At 31.2% G+C, this 23,360-nt stretch overlaps 1 protein-coding gene across 1 annotated transcript; it reads right to left on the reverse strand.

Moving 5' to 3' along the window:
* Window positions 1-1,359: 1,359 nt before the first annotated feature.
* Window positions 1,360-23,173, reverse strand: LOC143042292 (uncharacterized). The gene is made up of 7 exons (XM_076214556.1): window positions 22,737-23,173; window positions 19,120-19,300; window positions 17,145-17,248; window positions 10,364-10,528; window positions 8,592-8,705; window positions 2,384-2,489; window positions 1,360-1,549 (listed from the first exon to the last, which is right to left on the reverse strand). The coding sequence occupies exons 1-7, from the start codon at window positions 22,798-22,800 to the stop codon at window positions 1,480-1,482; spliced, it is 804 nt and encodes a 267-aa protein (XP_076070671.1). The 5' UTR covers window positions 22,801-23,173; the 3' UTR covers window positions 1,360-1,479.
* Between the last annotated feature and the right edge of the window lie 187 nt (window positions 23,174-23,360).

Here is a 23,360-nt window from a genome sequence, read left to right on the forward strand (position 1 = left end):
ATTTTTCAATCAATTTTTATAGTTGAACTTCGTTCTTATGTTGTAGTTAAACCACTGCCCCAGGTTAGGGGAAGGTTGGGATCCCGCTAACAATGTTAACCCCGCCTGGTTAACCGGTATTATAAATAGCGCTTAACCGATAAAAATACCATAAATTGTTAAATGATGTTCTATATTGTAACATAGATATTAACATATATAACAACTGGATGAATTCCTTGATCTCCTGATATAGGAGAGATTTACATAGAGTAACAGGTACACAACTTCATTTGGATACTACATGTGGTATACACTATTGATATCGGATACGACTTGGAACTTGTTAATTGTTGGTGGTAATATAAATTATGTGGAAAACAAAAGGGGTCTGGAATAATAAAGTTTTAAACAACAGCATTGACCTTTATAACAGTTGTACACTCAGTTGAATTCTTTGATTCGTCGTGTTTACGTCATGCGGCTAACAAATTGGCCCTAGTTATTTTGTCACGTTAATGCTGTTTTGTTACATCTAACTATAATATATACCAATTTATATTTATGAGAATAAATAGGAAAACAAGAATATGTGTCGTTAAAACACCAATATCCTGCTTATTCGTGGAAAGATGCCTTTTGCGCAACAAAGTAAAAAAACAACTCGGCAGTAAGAGGTTTGATTGCATCGCGAGATAAAGATCAGATATAAATTTTATAGAAATAAACATTTAATTTGCTGTACAACTGAAATAGACTTCAACATAGTGTGGTTATATAATTTCGTTGTTCGTATTTAATATACCTACACTCCTTTAGATTCGAACACAGTATATTGTACATTATGTTGAAAATAATGATACGTCGGGAGTGGTTGAATGTCGATTGTGTATGATGTTTAAATCAATCACAAAGATTTGGTGTATGCTTTTCAAAATATTACCCAGAATGCATAATCAATATTCTCAAACGGCGACTTCTACTCATTGTCAATGTTATTTGTTCATCACAACTTGGTAAACTACCTTATTTTTAAATTAAAACATGATACAGGATGGACAGACTCACGCACAAAGACTAGAAATGTTAAAACGTCCGAATAAACGTACGCGGGGTGCATGTAGAAAGGCAAAGTTTAACGTTCGCCAGAACAATCAAATATTTACTTGCAATTAATTCAGTAATGCTTCTGGGGCTGATCCAGCGATTTTTAAAAGGGGATTCCCAACCCAGGATAAAGGGGAATTACAATTATATGTCCCTATTCAAATTCATTGATCGTCAAAAAAGAGGGTCCAATCACCGGACCATCCACCCCCTAACTCCTCATCCCCAACCAGCCTTTTGGATCCGACACAGTGCTTAATTATTGAAGGAAAATAACAATTTCGATTTTCTTTTATTGACATGTTTCTTTTCTTTCATTGACAAATGATGATGACAAATACAAAATATACAAGTTTTACACACTGACATTCTGTATTTTGTATTTTTATATTTTTAAGTAGGACCACCGCCGTTGGTACCAGTCGTCGTTGAAACTCCTTTTGCTGCAGCAACTTTTGCGCCACTAAAATTAAACAGATGAAACAGATGTAACAAAATACAAAAGTAAAGCAGAAAATATACACTTAATAGACTATTATGTAAAAAGTAAATAAAAAAGATAAGACAAGAGTTGAAGGTACAGGCATAACAGACAGTTTTGAAATGATTTATAAAGTTGCAAAAGTACAAACATTCATCAATCCGTACAATATCTAAAAAAAGTTTTGAAGCTAAATATATAAGAGTGGTATCAATAATGGACAATTCCAAATTGCGATCTTGTGGAATTTAGAGGACGACCTTGCGACCTGACGTTTATTCATTTAAAACCGAGAACAAGATCAGTTAAGAACTATACAAATTTAAAAACAAACAACGTTTTAATACATGTAAGAGGCACGTTTTAGACGTGACCTTTTGATCTAACGCGGCCATTCTACTACATCGCCATATATGATGTCACAAATGCTGTGTAAATATATCACAATTGATTAATTTAAGGAAACAAAAATACCAAATGAATAACTAGTAATTGGATTTTATTTCACAATACTAGATAGGAACATCTTCATTATCCAAAAGATTTATCACGTACCAACATATTTTATTAAGAGTTCTTGTTGCAAAAAAATATTTGTGGTTGGTTCTTGACTTATTCAGTATGTTGTATGTTGGTCATTTAAAAACGACAAGGGTTTATCGCCTTTTGTATTTGACATGTTGGCATATTTGTCTTGAACCGTGCACAACATTATGTGGAATTGGTTAACGGTTTACCGAGGACACTGTTAAATATATAGAGCTTTTATATCTTTTACCTCGTTTGATTTTCGATTAACCTTTCATTTATACTTACTTCATCACAAGTGTTTTATACATAGCTACAGCAATAATAGCTGAAACACCAATGACAGCAACTACTCCAGTCGGTACGGCTATTCCAACTATCAAAGGAACATTAGCTGGAATAAAAAGTCAAAGAATGATTAAAAGATGGACCGGGGGGTTTTAACAGAACAGAGAATAATGGGCAAATTGCTCCAGATAAAGAGGAAGAGGAAAGACAAAAATAGGGCGAAAAAATAGAGAATAATGGAGTACGAAGTTATAAAGAAAAGAGAATTACAGGTAAAATGAATAAAAAATAGATAAATTTGGTATTTATATATACAAGTGTAGAAACAAAGAATTAGATAGAAATGGTATTAAGATATAGATGATAGAGAAAAATAGGATAAAGAAATAAAGAATAAAAGAGAAAATTGGTAAATTGAAATAATGAATGAAAAACTTGTAACTGCAGAAAATATTACAATGGAAATATAGACATTGCAATAACCTGAGTTGGGTCCTGTGAACTAACTATTAATTATTGATAAAGAGTATCAAAAATATCAATATCTATAATTATAATAAATATGATAACACTATCGCACACTTTTACAACATAACATGTGCACAGCATGAAAACCATCATTTTAGTTTTCAATATAAAAAAATGACAGCGTTATGACAAAATGAAAAATGAAATTGCTTTTAAAAAACACAATGAATACTAGTAGTTAATTAACTCTTCGCTACTTTATTGATTTTTGCCTGAACCATTTTCAAATTTACGAACTGTATATACGAACCATGCTATGCTTATATGACCGGACAATTTGGACAGTCCAATGAAATTAGTTTTTAAGCAACATTTTAGTTGTTATAATGTATATTTAGGTTTTGCATTTATTCTATTATTCTAGACTTTGAGAAAATTTTATATCAAAGATCATTAAAAGTTGCATACTTTCAATGCATACTACATGTATTAACAATGATAATATATCATTAAATGCCTTTTTATATTAAGTAGTTTACACTTTTTCGATACATACTGAACGCCTTTCACTAATGTTTACAGTTTATAACTATTCATTGGAGTTTTTATACGCCCGTCAAAATTTTGACGGGACGTATTATGGTATACAAATGTCCGTATCCGTCCGTCTGTCCGTCTGTCCGTCTGTCCGGCGTAAACATGTCGCACCATAACTTGAGAACGACTTATCCAAATTTCATGAAACTTAATATAATTGTTTCTTATGATGGTCAAATGATCTGTATACTTTTTGGTGAAAATAAGATTTAAACTTTTTGAGTTACGGCACTTTATAACTAAAACAGGGGTGTGTTTTTTTCACATGTCGCACTGTATCTCAAAAACGATTCTTGATTATGACTTAAAACTTTAAACACTTCTTAGTTATATTAATCTCAATATCTGTATACTTTTTGGTGATGATTCAAAATTTCATTTTTGAGTTATTGAGTATTTTGTAAAAAAGGGGGAGGGTTTTTTTACATGTCGCGCCATATCTCAAAAACTATTTATGATTATTGCTTAAAACTTTACACATGTCTTTGTTATATTAATCTCAATATCTGTATACTTTTTAGTGATGATTCAAAATTTCATTTTTGAGTTATTAGTATTTTGTAAAAAAGGGGGAGGGTTTTTTTTACATGTTGTGCCGTATCTCTAAAACGATTTATAATTATTGCTTAAAACTTTACACACTTCTTTGTTCTATTAATCTAAAGATCTGTATACTTTTTGGTGATTATTCAAAATCTTATTTTTGAGTTATTGAGTATTTTGTAAAACAGGGGAGAGTTTTTTACATGTCGTGCCGTATCTCAAAAATAAGTAATGATTATTGCTTAAAACTTTACACACTTCTTTGATATATTAATCTAAAGATCTGTATACTTTTTGGTTTTGATTCAAAATTTTATTTTGGTAATATTTAGTTTTTGTAAAAAAAAACAGGGTCGGGGGTTTCACATGTCCCGCCGTGTCTCTAAAACAATTATGGTTATTGCTTAAAACTTTCTCATAAACTATTTATGAATATTGCATAAGACTTCCACATAACACGTCGGGCGTATCATGCGCTCATGGCGCAGCTGTTTATTTTAAAAGTATAAAAAAAACGACATTTGATGAAAAGTCAGTGTAATGAGGAATGTGCTTTACATTTTTGATTTCTAAAGTTTCTAGCTGTCTTTTATCATACAGTTTGTTCAAACGCTATGGTATTGGTAACAAATCATCGTGTAAGCCAGGGCAAGATTAAAGATTAAAGATTTTATTCATAACCTCAGACACATACTTGTGTACTAGAGGACAATATATGCAAACATATTAAGATAATACATAGCGAGACAGGACAAACGAAACACAAATACGTAGTATATTAATAAAGACAATTGATATAATAAGATTAAGTATTTTATAATTTTCTTCACGAAAATTGATAATTTCCTTTGAACTTGTACGTTACATGTACATATAGACAGCAAGCCGGTACATTTGTTTTTGCTTGGATTCATTACTCCTAAAGTCAGGAGCCTGTAATTCAGTAGTTGGCGCTTGTTGCTGTATATCGAGATGTTTTTGTTCATTTTGTACATAAATCAGGCAGTATGATTGTTTTACATTTGTAATTTCCAGGCTATTTATAGCTGAGTATGCGGTATGGGTTTACGCATTGTTGAAAACGGTAATTGTCATTATTAAATAACTAAAAAAAACAAAAAAACTACTACTACACTTAAATATTGATGTGCTAATTTTATTTGCTTTGCAGTTAAAAACAGTACTTCATGTTTGTTTCACAAACTGTCAAATCATTAAAATTGTCAAAAGAAGTAGTTTACAGAAAAAACCATGTTTTTACTCTGAACGTTGGCACTAATTACATATTTTATTTTCTCATTTAGAATTTTAATGGAAAAGGGAAAACCCAAAAGGTATGTTAACTCCTCTTTTAAAATGTTGCACTAACTACATATCAAAATATAATACATGAATTCATTTATTATCTAAATGTGAAGTTTACCCAAATGCGTTATATGATTGCAATCATCATAGGAATTTTAATAAACAGTTTTCAATCGTGTTCCATCTCTATAATTAAGAGCGAAATAGATAGACTAGTATTAAGTACAATTGGAACCTCGCCAACAAAAAATATATATCATTTAAAATAAATAGTTATGACAGATAAGGGTCATACTATTCGTCAATCAATTCAATGCAGACGAGTGCAGATTTGAGATTTATATTTATTTGCAAAACGGATTGAAAAAGATTGGATGTTCGTCCGTTTCTGTATTTTACAATTGTTTGGTTTACATCGCCCTTTTATGTCTTTAAAATTATTTGCAAGTATCCTTTATCATTTCTATTTCAGCTTGCCATTAAAACTATTATTTTATATACTTTTTTTATGCTATTTGTATCTGTTCTTGATGTCTTGGTTCTTGTTTCTGACGTTTTTGGCCCAGTAGTGTCTATTCTGTAGTCCAACCCATGCACCCATCTTAGTGAATATTAGTTCATACATTTACGAGGTTAATCTATAGCATGTTTACGGTCTTAAAAAAGAGACATACGTATCTGTTTTTGATTCTTTTCTCATCCGTTTCAATACCTTTCTAACATGTGTTCATCGTTCGAATGTATGAAATATTTGCCACTCGACACTTTATTTTTTTATGCTATTTGTCTCTATTCTTTATGTTTGGGTCCCTGTTTCTGACGATTTAGGTAATAATTCTCTATTCTGTAAACCTCAACCAGACACTATTAAGGAGGCTCGAGGGTATAAAAATTTCAGAAAAAAATTAAACATTCGTTTTTCATTACAAATTTTATTTATTACCTTTTGTAGTTGTTACTTTATCATATGATACAAAAAACATTCAAAACAATAAATTCGTGTTGGCCACAGATGACTTTTAAAATGTAAACATCATTGAAAAAGTTCCAAATTATTTCCTTTTGGTGGAAAAATGCCATTTTTTGGCTTTAACATTGAAATATCTCTTTTAACTCATCGGTGACCTATATTTTTTAATATAACTTTGATATATGCTGTACTTAAACTAAATTATTGTATGGAATTTACTGACCCCAATATACTATATTAGGTCACTAGCACACTATGTAACGACTGTGTGGAATTTAGACTAGTGACCTATAAAAATGAGCAAGTCTTCGATACTGTTAGCATTATAAGAAACTAGCTACTTCCATTGATCCTACAAAAACAGATGCCAACAATAACAACTTGTTGTGTTTAAATGTGTTTTATGAATTTATTTCCATCTTAATCATCAATTTCTTCGTCTGTTGAATCCTTTTAGATTTTTTCTCGGTACTGGTTTGTTTTAATAAAGGGAATTAACACCACTACTAGTCGTGTATGAAATAAGCCCCGCCTCCCTTTTATCTAATATGGAATATAAAGGGACGTAACACCACTACTAGTCGTGTATGAAATAAGCCCCGGCTCCCTTTTATCTAATATGGAATATAAAGGGACGTAACTACACTACTAACCGGGTATGAAATAAGCCCTGGCTCCCTACTAACCTAATATCAAATACACACGGTCTCCACGAGGACGCTTTTAACCAATCATATTCCTAGAAATGTATAGGCCGAGGTATGATAATAGTACATGCCATGTTCATCTACTGAATATTAACGGTTTTGAGAGACATACAGACATACATTCTTTTCTTATCCCTTTGAATACCCTTTTAACATATGTTCATAGTACATATGCATAAAATATTTGCCACTCGAAAATCATTATTATATGTTTTGGTTCTTTCTTCATTTTGATCATCAATCACTTGTTCGTCCTTATGAAATATTTGCTACTGAACGATGAGTAATCAACAAATAAATCAAACCGTTATGTGAGGTCTTTTTCTTTTTTTCTTAAATATTTTATACCACGGAATCTGTTTTTTTTTTTGTTTTTTTTATCTATTTTAGCGTTTATTCTATATTCTTTATATTTTAACACCTCATTATTCTCTTATCTTTATTTGTGGACATATTTTTCTGTATTCTACTTTAATTGCCTTTTATTCTGCCCTTATTGTCCATAATTCTATATTCTGTAAATCCCATCTGAAACCTCTTATGCGTACATATCAATGTACATAAAACGATTAAGATTAATTAACATTGTAAATCAGAGGCGGAAAAAATTGGTTGGTTATAAAAGGATTATCTGAAGCATGGGTGGAGCGGGGTCCTCTTTAGGCTCTTAGTCAGTCAGTAGACACCCTCTTATGAAAATTTCTGGATCCGCCACTGTAAATCTTTCATCAATCAATTTTACAAAATTTGTCCTGTTTTAGTAAATAAAATAATAATAATTTATCACATACTTGTCTACAGATTTTTATACAGATTATATCAAATACATTGCACAATAATGAAATAAGAAAAATACTCAGCCTAGAAAGGCTTATGAGACACTATATATACAAATATATATCTATTTAACAAATACAAATTGAAAAACATAACAAAATGTTAAAAATGTTTAAAATTATCCGGATCTTACTATTAGTTTCAATTACATAAAGAGAGAGGAAAAAACATCATGTTTTCTCTATATTTTACAATTGACTAACATACATGTACATGTATATAATGAATAATTATGAATAGAAATGCACTATAGATAAAATGCAAGACGAGGTAGTGAAGCAACTAAATATTTATATAGTGTTAGGTGTAAATAGACATGTAGTAAATTATCTCTCAAAAAAAGGAAGAAAAATATAGACAAGCTAGGCTAAGCTATAGATTGAAAAAAAAAGAAAGAAAAAAGTCAATAAATCTTATAAATTTTACATTAATAACATCCAACCAAAAAATAATGATGAAGTTAATAAAATAAGTATCAAATGAAGCCTATAAACGAAGAACATTAAATTTAAATGTGTTTAAGGCTATTATTAAGATTCAATCGAAATACAAATTAAAATGTACATTGTTATATATGATATATGATATTTTGTATAATCGCACCATTATACAGTTTCAATTTTATACGCGTACGTTCACAAATAAAAGGAAACACCTATATTCAACATTGAGATAAAAAACACTAGTATTTCCTTCATTTTGGAACTCTTTTACATAGAGGGAAAAAAGGTTTAAAAGAAGGAACACAATATATCCAATAGTTAAATACCAGCACACTTACAATCATCGGGATCTGTCTTAGATGAATTTGACTGTGGGGATTGAGATTCTGAACAATCTGCATCGCACGGTAGGCACAATGTTGCCTCGCTTTGAGTTATGTTCTCTGACGTCCCTGAAAAAAAGATAATGCACATCTAAAGGAAGGACTATTTGATTTTCGGGGAGAAGAGTTTAGGCAAAAGTATATGACCTAAGTTCATAAACCAATATGGAGTGTTTGTATTATATATGCACACATTTTCAAATTTGTATATATTTTTCATTGGCATTTACAAGAACATAAAATTTTACCAAGAAGAAGAAGAAGAACAGAAATCATGGTAACAAACAAAATTAAGGGAATCGAATAAAAATCTAAAGAACGAGTATGTTGCTTTGTATGTATCACTTGTCATGGGAAAAACACTCAGTCAAAAAGACGAAACGAGAAAAAAGGGATACAATTTCTTAAATTGCAGATTAGTCGACTATTCTATTATCTGAAGGTTTAAGACCTCGAACACACGTCGTAAGTGTGTTAAAACACAACCATATACCAAAGCGGTCAACCAATTTGTGATAGTTCTTCTTATAAATATGATGGACCAGTTGATGTGTAAGGAGCACACATCCGCTAATGAAATTCATACAGTATGCACGGGCACATATCAATTGAGATACATATACGCCATACAAATGGTAGAAAGGTAAATAGATAATAACTGCTGAGAAATGGGAAGTTTACAATTATAGAAAAGTTTTTATTTTCACGTTTTTCATAGATCTTAATTTGAAGTCGTCCATTTGTGTGGGAAGTAATTAAAGGCTTGTCTGTGTCTGCATTTCATTTCAAAGTATGTCTACTTTCAAATTGACATGTCTTCGTGAAAGTATTTTTTGCGGTTATTTAACGTTTTTATGAAATATTTGAAACTCATGGGGTCATAGATAATAAGATAATAACAGATTACTTTTTTCAAGTAAAGAGCTCCAAAGATTAGCCTTTTCAAGTTGAGATCTCCAAAGTTCCGCTTTAATTAGATCTAACAAGATCAAATAGTGCAACATGCATGTCAAATTGACATACTAGCAAATAATTAATATTTATAGATTATCGTAGATCATCTCAGCGAGATTAATTATCTCGCTTGAGCCGGTACGGTGAAAGCGAGAAAGGCAATCGAGTTGAGATGACAAATGATAATCTGTTTATCGCTATTTTACCTATGACGACGTTGTCAATTTCATGTCAATTTCATTAGCAACGCCACGTGCCTCCTTAGTTATAGCGATACATTTCCATTTAAAACGAGTAACATGATATGACAAATTATCACAAAAAAAGATTAAAGGAAAAATGCACTAAAAAGCGATAATGATATTTACAAGTTAGATATTGATCAAGTAATTTAAGTATAACTATTTCAAATATTTAGAAAAATATTTATGCTTATATCTTGTAAAAGGAAACGACGAATCCTTTGGAAAGTATATGTGTTCCTGTGCTCCTTGTTTCAAATGACACGAACATGGTTTATTGTTTTGGATAGGAAAACAACTTTTACGTCGAGAATGTACAACACAACTTGTAAAAAGTAGTAAACACATAATAAATATAATATGTATATATACATTAACAGCTTAGTACGTGTACTTTCTCACCAAAACCTTTTCCTTATAGGTTTGCATTGAAAGGGAACCGTTTTATCTCCATGGAAGAATTATCTCCCTTGACTAAATAATTCTAAAATCGGAAACAAAGACGGTTGCGTAAAATAGACAATTGATTACCTTGTCTTTGTAACATGCGAAAGTCACTGTCGGAATGTGGTGTTGTAAATGAACAATAGTCACATGTAGGCGTACTTGCTGGGTTAGGACCAGTAGATCCGAATGAAGCAGCGGAAAAATATATACGAAAATTTGCTGGATCTGTTTGTCCGGTTCCATCTGGTTCTAAAAAAAAAAATACAGGACAAAATGTAGAAAGACAATAAAGGATGAACTAAGGTGAAATTAAAAAAAAATCTAGAATTTAAAATTGATACTATACATGTGTAAGTCGGAAGAGCATTTGTTTAGTTAAGGAACAAAATAAGATAAAAATATTGATAGGTCTCCTTACTAGATATTTAATTTTTTATAAAAGGCGAGAAAAGGCTGAATCCGACATTTACCTTATATTTGCATTGGTATAATTTGGATCTCAAATGCATAGAAAAGAAATGTATAATCTGCTTACATTTTGGCAAATGACCTTTTTTTTGAGATACAAATACTATATGGAATATATATGAAATAAAAATGGGTAAAATATTTTACCCTATATTGATGGGAAAATAACAAGGAATCCGAACATCTGACATGAATTCATAAACATCACCTAAGTATATCCTAACACACACTCATAAGAACTAAGATTTTCCAAGGTATTGCATTATAATATATTAAACATTATGATACATGTACATGTACATGTATGCTGGATTATCAATATGCAAAGGAATTTTCCCTTCATTTCTCATTTTGATCATGCATTAAAAAACGGACGACAGAAGCTTTCCTTTATTCTAAACTCTTCAATTCATTTGAATATTCCAACCGAAAGAACAATACTTGAGGCTTAGGAATCGCATTTATTGATTTTAGTCATAAAAACCAAGAATGGTATGATTGTCAATGTGACAACTCTTAACATAGGACCAAATGACACAGAAATTAACAACTATAGGTCACCGTATAGCCTTCAACAATGATCAAATCCCACACCTAATTGTCAGCTTTATAAAACCTCGAAATGACAAATGTAATAAATTTCAAACGAGAAGTCAAATCTAACGATTTATTTTATGTAAAAAATGATGAATGAAAAATCAATATCTAATACAGCAACAAACGACCACCATTAAATCACAGGCTTCGGACCAACTTGACAAGCACATACAGAACGTGACGAGATTAAACTCGTCCGAGGGCGCCCAACCCTCCCATAACCATGACCAGTGGAGTACTAGTACAACATAAGATCAAACTAAAACAATTAGTTGATTAAGGCTTTAGTCTAGAATTTTAGTTTATTGAGGGACCTTTTGTCTGATTTAGAAAAAAAAAATATTTTAAATTGTAAAAATATTCGAACTAGCTCTGGCCGCGATACAGCTTTTTTGTGCAAATGCGGCGTAAAGCAAACAACAATCAATCAATCTTAATTCATCAGATGGGTACATGTAGAAATAGAAATACATTTAACTAAAACACAGAGATGGCGTGGCCGGGTACTAGATCCCAACAACAAAAAGACAATACGCACACATCTGAGAGTACTCAAAGTTACAGAGTAGTTCAAAGCCAATAACAACAAATAAAAAACAATCATACATCTAAGACTAAAGAACCCGGCCACTTTCAGCTCTATTTCAACACTAAACGCAGGAAAATTGACAATCATAGTCAATTTAAGAATGGTGTCGAACTCATCTTCCACGTGTGCGGTTCAAACAGTAACCCATCTTCAAACTCAAAGCAGAGCATAACCAAGACAGGACAAGCGTCCCATGCTTTGCAAGCATTATACCAACCATGCTAATTCAGATTACAAAAAATGTACAAATTATTCATTTAAAAAATATTTGGATATAACAATGTTTAATATTTTGCTAGCTATTATTAACTGGATTTCGTGTCGTTCGTTATTTGGTGGAGTCCTCTTACATGCTGCATATACAAATACAGGTATACTTTTTAGGACCTGGTATTACTTTTGACTACGTACATTTACTATCATAAGTCAAACATTTCAATGAAATTTCATAACATCTAACATACCTAAAAAAATAATCAGTGGCGGATGCAGGAATTTTCGAAAGGGGGGGTGCTAGCCCAGGGCAAAGGGGGGGGGGTGCAGGGGGGTGCAAAACATATGTCCCGATTCAAATGCATTGATCGGCCAAAATAAAGGGGGGGGGGGTGCGGACCCCCGGAACCCCCCCCCTCTGGATCCGCCACTGAATAATCTAGGAACAGTCTCCAACTTGCAATGAGTTAAGACTTTGTTAAACTCTCTGTTGGAAGACTCAATGTGAATTTGAAATTAAGAAGAACAATAAAAGCGCTATCCCTTTCCTTTTTGTTTTCTGTCGTGCATATACCTGGGTTTCCAATATACCTTTGTTTTTCTATCGTGTAGTCAGATATAAAGTTTGAACTTCATACATATGTTTAAAACATTCGTATAATAGAGAATCACTGATGGTTGTAATGGGGTATCTTCCTGACGATTAACGCTAAAAAAGCTTACCAAATGACGTTAACTGAATGACGATTAAATGTACACATTCTATAAGTTTCCAGACTTAACTAATCGATCAGATCGGTAATCGAACACTAATCGATCATATTTGATCAGTACTCGATTGATGACTTGAAGTCATCGATCAGTAATCGATCAAACTCTCTCAGAAGTTTGATCGATTAGTGATCGATTAGATTACTGATCGATTTAAGACCGATTACTGATGGATTAGTGATTGATTAATGACAGATTAGTGCTTTTATTATTATTGAGAAAACAATGCTATTCCAGAAATAAGCCTTATGAAAGATATCATTTGTGAAATAAAAATTCAATGAAAATATTTTCACCATTGCCAAAATTTTCTGGAATTCCTGGATTTACTCAGTAATACATGTTTATACAATATGCAGTCGTAACCAAGAGAAGCGTATCTAAAAGCTTAGCCCATACAAATTCCTGACTAAAAACTACATTCTTGTAGGTTAACCAGTGTATATTAGTCCTAAAAACTATGATATGACGTCTTGAAAGGCTATTGTATTTTTTTTCTTTTACGCCTTTCATTGACGGAAGGGGTCAAAGCAAAATTTAAAATAGCCCTCCAAGATGTCATAATTATTTAGACTACTGTTTATATAGTTAGATATGACCTACAACATTATTTCCATGTGAATTTGGATCCAGCACTTACCCAACCCTTCCCGTATCATATTTTTACTTATCAAAAATGTATATCTGTCATAAAATGTTTTTTTTTTTATGAAAATAAGACTAACCTTAAGTATACATGTATAAAACTGATGAAAGATACATTGCTATTTTTTCTAAACACATCAGAATTTCTTTTCAGGATACATTTGTAGTAATGTTTCATTATTATATATTGTTAATGTTAATTAGGTGAAAATGTCAAAATAATAGGATCAAAAGCACAAACAGCAAATAAATAGCTGGTAAGATTGTATGGGAAAATTGAACTAGAGATAATTGATTTGACCACACTATTGGAAACATTAACAAACATCAAAAGATTCTGACATCTAATTAGTTTCAGACACTTGTGATATAAACAGGCAAGTTGAAAACTTCACCTCCATCTAAATTTCACGATTTTATCATGAAATATGTAATAGAGCTTGAAATAGTGACCATGGTGACCAGCTCATCCCTACCACTCAATTTATTCAACAACATTACCTGCTAAAGTTTACTAAGGAATGCAAAAATCATTCCATATAATTTCTAGACCTTGAAATCCTCAAAGAAGAACACATGAAAATACTGGTAAGATATGAAATGCTATAAAAAAAATACAGAAAAATTCCAACATCTTCATAAAAGCCCAAAACCAACCCATTTGGAACTTTAAATCCTATATTAAAGGCAAAGGTTTATTTACATAGAAACACAAACCAGAAAGAAAACTCGTTATTGAAAGACCATTTTATTAACTGAAATTGGTAAAACAAATTTTATTAAATTCCATGACAGAAAAAGGAAAAAGTTTAAAATAGATGTTATGTATCATTTACATATTATCATCCTCAAGCAGAAGAACTTCAAAAAGTATTCAGGAAATTGTGGCATCTTATTAAAACAGATTCTTCAAAAAGTGCTACATCATGTGTATCATATCCCATTAAAACCTACCCATATGATTCAAAAGAAATAGAACATTGGTGAATTAATGAAATGACCTATAAAATAGTTTGTATGAATGTCACAATTCCTTCAAAATATTTCACTGTGTAGAACTAATTAATGACCATCATCATGTAAACCTCACATGTAAACTGAAATTCTTATGAGACAAAATTCTACCAGGAAACACTTAATTCAACATTTATTGAAATAGGATGAAATAGTTAGAAAATCAAAAACAGAGTTCGTGAAAAGTGGTGGTCCTCTGGATTTTACCACCAAAATTTTACATAGGACTGACACAATTTAAGTATTTTTCAATAGAATTAATAATGAGGACCAGCAGATTTTCTCCAAGGACCACCTGGGGAAAAAAGATTTCGTGAACTCTGCAAAAAAACAAAAAATCTAAATTCAAATTAACAAATTTACAAAATTATGAAAAAATCAATAAATTAAAAGCAGTAATAAAAAAAATGACAAACAGAAGGAGTGGTCTCTGCTGAAAGTTTCCCTTTAATCACCATATTTACAGAAAAACTCTAAACATTGCTACACAGTATCAATGAAAGGCCAGAACAATGATTTATAGTTGCATTATGCAACTACAAATCATAGGTGGATATAACGGCCTTATTTATTTAAAAACAAATATGTAACACATAATAAAAAAAAACAATCACTGAATTACAGGCTCCTGACTTGTGATAGCCTGGGATCCGGCCCAATCTAGCTGCGCGTCGTAAGGCTGACAAGATTAGCCAGGACCCCAGGCTAGACTTGTGACAGGCACACTCAGCAGGCACATACTCAATTCTATTTAAAAACATCTTTAATTTCTTATTCATATTCATTCTACTTATCTTTAGATGTGTATGCTTTCGTGTGAAAATAAAACAATAACCACTATTGCCTTGCATTAGGACTATTTTAAAATTTTAGAAAAAAGGGGGATCTTCTGTATGTAAATTCAAAAGTCAATAGAAAGTTTTCCACTGACTCTGATTACAATCTATTTATTTTTATCAGTATTTTGCAATCCTTAGTAGAGTCATAGTCCACAGCTGGTAATTTCTGGTCAGTCTTCTACAATATTGTGGAAATTAGACAATATCCTGCTGTGAAAACAAACAAGTGTGTTTGAATAAATGATGTATCAATTTTCTGTTAATTGGTAAATGTTCTGGCTATTTAGTTGTGACCTAAATTCTGGCATTAGTTAATAATGTTATAGGACAAACCCTAAATTTCATCATAAAGTTAAGGATATATAAAAATTGCACAATTTATTTGTGTTGATTAATCCGTATAATGAAAAATACAGATTTTAATATATATTAGCTTGGTTGAAATTTTCATCTTCTTAATAAAATCACAAGTGTCTGAAGCTAATATTATATGTAAAAATTAATTTTGATGTGTTAACAAAGGTCATAACTTAAAAGGCATCAAATATTTATCAAACCATGGAAGTATATATATACTACTATATTCAAGTCAAATGTTGTTGTTAAAATCTATTTTTTCACTCTTTTGGTGTTTTGGAAAATGTAGTTTGTGCTGTATTTAGACCCCTCTACAACCAAATTTGTTACATGCACACATATAAAAATTAGAGTTTTTATATCAATAATTATGACATCTTGGAGGGCTTTTTTAAATTTTGCTTTGACGCCTTCCGTCAATGAAAGGTTGTAAAAGAAAAAAATACAATAGCCTTTCAAGACGTCATATACATGGGTAAACCTACAAAAATGTAGTTTTTAATCAGTAATATGTTAGGGCTAAGCTTTTAGATACGCTTCTCTTGGTTACGACTGCATATTGTGTAAAAATGTATTGCTGAGTAAATCCTGGATTTTTTGGCATATTTAGACAGAAACATAAATTCAAGACTTAAAAATAAACACTGATGTCTGGCATGGGTATTGGTTCTAACCTTTACATTCAAATTTCCAGACATATTGACAACATCATGAAAAAAAATTCCAAAACTTCTTAGCAGTGAAATGATTTTAAATTCTAGAATTCCAGAAAATTTTGGCAATGGTGAAAATATTTTCATGGAATTTTTATTTCACAAATGATATCTTTCATAAGGCTTATTTCTGGAATAGCTTTGTTTTGTCAATAATAATAAAATCACTAATCTGTCAGTAATCAATCACTAATCCATCAGTAATCGGTCTTAAATCGATCAGTAATCTAATCGATTACTGATCGATGACTTCAAGTCATCAATCGAGTACCGATCAAATATGATCGATTAGTGTTCGATTACCGATCTGATCGATTAGTTAAGTCTGGAAGTTTATAAAGAAAATCGACTGATTTATACAAATCAAGTTAATGTTTCCCCTAAAAAACGGTAACGATAAGTATTTAAGAACCCTGACGAATCAGGATAACTTAAGAATATTTTGACGAATCACGATAACTTAAGAGTATTTTGACGAATCACGATAACTTAAAGATATTTTGACGAATCACGGTAGAATTTAAACCAATTTGACACTAACGGTAGCAGAAATGACGGCTTGACGACTGACGGTAAACGGCATTCCTACCCTCGTTACTTTTATTTTGTAAAGAAAATATTTGTATTCACCAGTTTCATTGTGCCAAGAAATATCTTACCTGATAAGAGATGATAATAAAACAAATTATCAGACACTTTTACCATCTTCATGCAAAGGAATGAAGGCTGAAAGCCGGATGCAGACCCAAAATTGCGATCACATCTAATAAAAAATTATAAATGATATATGAAATATCATCTTATTATGTAGACTATGAAAGATTAAATCAACTTAAGAAAGAAAAAAAATCTTTAAATATCAGTAGGAACTGAATTGGTGTTACTATTACCGATGATGTCATGTACGAGCCTCTTTATAAATAATTTTATTACAAAATATACATGTGTATTAAAGGGTAAATGTGTGTTTTTTCGAGAAACTCGTTTTAAGGCTCAGTTTGAGCTGCCCTTTCAGTACATAACCTTTGACAACTGGTTGTTTTCCCGTTTAACGCTAGTATTTTTTTTAGGTCGTTATGGCTTGCTGTTCGGTGTAAGCCACGGCTTCGTGTAGAAAATCGTACCTTGACCTATAATGGTTTGCTTTTATAAATTGTGATTTGCATTGAGAGTTTTCTCATTGGCACTTACATGTATACCACATCTTTCAATTTAAGAATTGAATGCTTCTTTTTGTAACTTTATTGGGGTGTAAAAGCGTTGACCGAAGTTCATTCTAAAAATGTGCGCACGGTCAACGCTTTTACAACCCTATGAAGTTACAAAAAGAAGCATTCAATACTTATAATTACATTTTTTAGCTATGATCATGAAAAATACGAATTTTATCAATTTTTTATTTAATTTACCTGTGCACTTTATTGTGGGACCACGTGATATTATGAATGAGAAGTTTTGTTGTGTAATGCAATTGCTTAAGGAATAACACGTGATGTGCAGTTAGCAAATCAGAATAACGTATTATAATGACACATACATCTTAATGTTATTATATATTATATATATCCGTAAAAATTCATGGATATTTTTGTTATTTTATTCTTTATATACTAATGTTCTATGACTAATTACAAATGTATATGCTTTGAATAAATATGCAGGTACCTTAATAGCACTAGGTATCATTTTTATAGTAATGTGCATATATTTTGTTTTCTTAGTATGCAGTAATTTTTTTTTGACAAAATGCGTATAGCTTTTGCAATTAAGAATTAACTTATTATGCGCTTCTCTGACATGTGTGTACAGCTGTTGAAATTGGCTAATTATGCGCTTTGTTGCCATGTATATTTTTCTGCATGGCATGTTGTTCGCATCTTTGTCATTGTATTACTAAGGTACAAAATCACTCCGGCTATAATGAAAAAAACGACACGAAAAAAAAAATCAATAAAAAAAACTAAAAAATCAATTTCAATGTCAATATGTTCAGGCTTACATTTAATCTGTATTTCGGTAAGTAGATGCAAGCATGCGATCTATTACAGCAATGAGTCTTCTAATGTTAGAAGCGATAGAAAATGAGTTATTTAATGTTAAATATGTTATTTCTTCATCATATACATTACACCAATTTATGTAAAAATGCATTTTAACATACTTCCAAGATATGCCTTTACATTTTCATAAAAATTTCATACAAAGAGTTTCTGACGCACAACATATTTTAAATTAAAATTTCTAGCATTTGGTCGACGTCAATAATTAGGACCCGAGAGTAGCCATTATTGAAGTATATTTCTTTAAAACTTTGGCTGTTTGTCTACATATTTTTGTTTTAAATATTTTTTCGTTAATCATTGTTATTTGAGGATTTGTAACAATGCGGTATGGGCTTTGCTCATTGTTGAAGGCCGTACGGTGACCTATAGTTGTTAATGTCTGTGTCATTTGGTCTCTTGTGGAGAGTTGTCTCATTGGCAATCATACCACATCTTCTTTTTTATACGATCATAAAATTTTCGATATTGCAAATATCAAACTGACCATTCTGATAATTTAATGTTATAACTGTCTTTCAACAGACTTAGATTTAATTAAAATGTTCAACAAAAAGTTTTATTTCTCACTTACTTAAATACATATACATTTCCTGTATTTGAAATACAAGTAAAGTCGCCTAAATCCTCTCCCGCCAGTTTTATTATAAATCCTGTCATTTTATTTGATGTAAAGGTGATAGTCTTTTGTAAAACAACATCAGTCCACGTGTTTCCGCCGTTGTACAGTTCTGATGGTAAAGTGCACGTGCAACCTGTAAAAGTAAGAGAGAAAATATAAATAAAATACAGGCGCAAATACCTTCAGGATTTGATGTAGCGTCAGAGTTGCAAGTGGGGCTGGTTTTGGCGCTTTTGAAAATTAGGAATGAGATTATTAATTCACCTTGAGTTCATGTAAATACACGTTTTTCTCTTTCAATTTTGCCTGAATCAGCACCTAACATTGTTCGTTGTTGTTGTATTTTAGCTTGCTCATTCCAGAAAAGACATATAACCCAGTCTATGGAAGAAGCGAATCGATAAAAAACTTTTCTTATATCAACGAGCGATATTGTCTTATATCAACGAGTTGCATTGTGGGAAATTTCAGACGAATGTTAGCATTTGTACGAAGAAAGGCAGGTTTCTCGGTATAAAGTAATGACGTAAACGAGAAAATTGAATTGTTGAATAAATGAAACATAAATGCACGATTTATCATTTGTAGATGTACACATTCAATAAATATCACGTAGCAAATTCAGTGGAATGCAATTGAGATGAATTCAATTGTTTGCCAAGCCAAAATCACCTATAAGTCAAAGATACTGCTATATTTTATTATATCAATGCGATGTTTGTCGTATATCATAGCGATGCTTTTTAAATATAAAAAAATTATGAATGCGATACTTTTCTAATATAACTGTAATAGTTTTCTAATATAAAATGAATACGATGACACGTCAAAATGCATGTCAAGAAAACTGCAAACATAATTCACAAACTTAGTTCATGACGACAGACCGGCTTAATGTTTGAGGATCAATATCACTAAAATTTCGTGTCTGTAACAAAATTAACGCTTACATGAACTTATCATTTCGAAAATGTTGCTTGACCCTATTGATAGTTGAAAGTGTTAACAACCTGTTAAGTCTATTGTTTTCAATCACATGGTTTAACCGACTAATTTTATTTAAAGTGATGATACAATGACGGAATTTAAATGCGGCTGTAAATAGTCTACCGACCTATTAGATTCTAACAAAGGTCAAGTGGTGGATCCAAAGGGGGGGGGGGGGGGGGGAGGGGGGTCCGGGGGTTGGAAACCCTCTTTTTTTGGCCGATCAATGCATTTGAATGGGGACATATTGTTGGACCCCCCTTTATCCTGGGTTTGGAACCGCCTTTTGAAAACGGATGGATCCTTGATGTCACAGTGCTATAGCCTATCAACATGGGTAATTTCGATATAGACAAAATATATCATTACTTAAAAAAAAACATTCATTCAAACAATCAAATCCAATACAGCTCCAAATAACAATGAATATTCAAATGGTAAGATAAATATTCCAAACAAATCAAAATGTACAAATGCTGATGTCCCGAACTTTGAAGATACCAACTGAGTAGCCTCAGACTATAAATTGAATAAAATAAAATATATAAGAGTGAGTCATAAAGTTTGTAAGTTTCACTGCAATCACTGCTAGAAAAAAAAATCGTTTATAATGTTATAATAGTCCTTACATCTTTAAGCTTGTGTAGCACATATGCATATAGACAAGTACGTTGTACATGTATAGTATGGAAAACTATTAAATTAAATCATTTATTCATAGATAATTACCTTACACAATTCCAATCCCTTCCCTTTCTACATCTATATTCAATACACACTGCTTCCAAATGACAGAAACTTCAACTTTCTTCCTGTTAGATTAATTTTTAAGAACCTTTATCTGCTTTATCTGCTTATAAAATTTATAATTGTTTTGCTGGTCCTGAATATACTTTTAATATTTTTGGTTGGGAGGTCATCTAATGGTAATTAATTATTTAATGCAGGATGATAAAACATCACACTTTGGTATTCATTATTTTTCTGGCTGCATATTGAGCATGCAAAAATTATGATGATGAGGTTCATAATTGTTTTTCTTTCATCGTTTCTGTATATATTAGATCGTTTTTTTCCTGTTTGAATGGTTGTATACTCGTTATTTTGGTACCCTTTAAAGCTTGCCCTTTTATGTGAACCAAAGCTCCGTGTTGAAGGCTGTACTTTGATCTATAATGGTTAACATTTTACAAATTGTGACTTGGATGGAGATCTGTCTTATTTGGACTTATATCTCATCTTCTTTTATCTAGTTCACTAGGTGACAGTCCGCAGGAAGACATGTTATCTAACCCGGTCACACTATTCCGACTAGTCTTTGCTCTTATTCCTTTATGCCGTATGCTTATCTAAGAAGCATTTGAGGCGAATCAGCCTCCGCGAGACCACCAAGGAGATCAACATTATAAATATTGATTCGGAGTGCAGGGTATTATGTCTTACTATATGTACAAATGTACAAAAAAGTCACGTAGTAAAGTAAAATCGGAAACAATGTGTCAATATACATAATTATATAGAGTTAAATTTATCAATATAAAGCGAAAACTTTATCTGCCTCAAAGTATATGTAGTATTTGCCACTGGACGCTAAATAAATAAATCTTTTGTGAATATTTCTTTAAATTGTAATTTAAAGCCCTATATAACATTTTGCTATATCTTTGGTGGATAGTCGACGCGATGACAGGCATGCCAAATTGTATTATTGTTATACAAAAATATGATATAAATTAATTATCGGACGGTCTGAAGTGACGGAACCAAATGTTTTGCTTTGAGACAGAGTTTTAATTAGTTATAAATTATGGTCGTTTTCGTTAATACAAAACTTGATTTTTTTTTTATGTTTTTGACGAAGATTAATTAATATGTTTAAAATTTTAAATATTGTTTTCCTGGTACAAACAAAAAAGACAAAAATACATAAACCCGTATCATGATGTTAAGGTTTTGAGCGTTTTTGTTGAAATAAGAAAATATTTAAATAAGACCAACTTGCGAAAGAATCAAAATGTTGCTCATTATTCGGTTTGCTATGTTGTGATTTGTATACTGTTGTTTATCTTCGTACATTTTTTATAGCTTTGTGTTGGCTTTTTCTTGGCATTGTGAATTCGTTTATTACTTATGAATATGGCTATCCCTTGGGTACAAATGTATCTTGCGCTTCTCTATTATAAAATTGAAATGGGGAATGTGCCAAAGAGACAACAACCCGACCATAGAAAAAAAAAAAACAACAGCAGGTATACAATACATACATATTAACACGATGTGATAACTTTTTTAAAAATGATATTCTAAAGTACTAAGCTAGGAAAGACATCGATCGACACAACAAAATATGAACCTATCTAAAAGAGAAAAACAACGGCCTGATTTATGTTCAGAAATCCGGCGAAAGTTAGTGTAACTTGAAAGTAAACTTACGAAGATGTGATAACGTAAAATTTAGAAGACTTTAAAAAAAAAAACTTTAAAAAAATGATCGATATAATGATATATGATATAAATGGCCATTAATTCATTTAAATAATAATATTATCATATTTTTAGCTACTAATAATTTAAACACAAACCTGATTTTTTGAAAATCATCCATGTTAAAAGCACCACACATTTGAAAGCCCGAAATATGTCCATCCTACATGTTTAGAGTATATACATATTATACACTCAAAGTACGTTCTTGTCACGGGTGATTTCACAAAATATATCTTCGATACAATATATCATTTATTATGTTTCACGAACCTAGTCTAATTCAGGCGTGTGGTTTTATGAAATTGATTCCTATTCATATTTTTGTGTTGCATGTTGAATCTGAACACATAACAATTATCAAAGACCGCTGCGTTTTATCTATTTATTTCAATAACTCCTACTGCGCTGGTATTTAGATGCATTCACAACAAATTCGTGTAATAAGTACCGCAATACTTTTTGAACAGTTGCTAGCATTTTAATATTAAAAAGATAACTTGAAGATTAAACATACATATCATTCAACATGTTTATTGAAATTTCAAATGAATTAGATTTCAATTTTTAAATATTCTTTATCATGTTGTTAAGCCAAATTTTAAATCGTATTTCATAATATGATATACTGGATATATTAATGCATGTAAATAAGAATTACATCACTTGAAGATCAAAGGTCGAGGAGCAAACCATGTTGTGAAAAGAATTTAGTAGAGTCT

Source organism: Mytilus galloprovincialis, chromosome 8 (assembly GCF_965363235.1).
Source record: "Mytilus galloprovincialis chromosome 8, xbMytGall1.hap1.1, whole genome shotgun sequence".
NCBI lineage: Eukaryota > Metazoa > Mollusca > Bivalvia > Mytilida > Mytilidae > Mytilus > Mytilus galloprovincialis.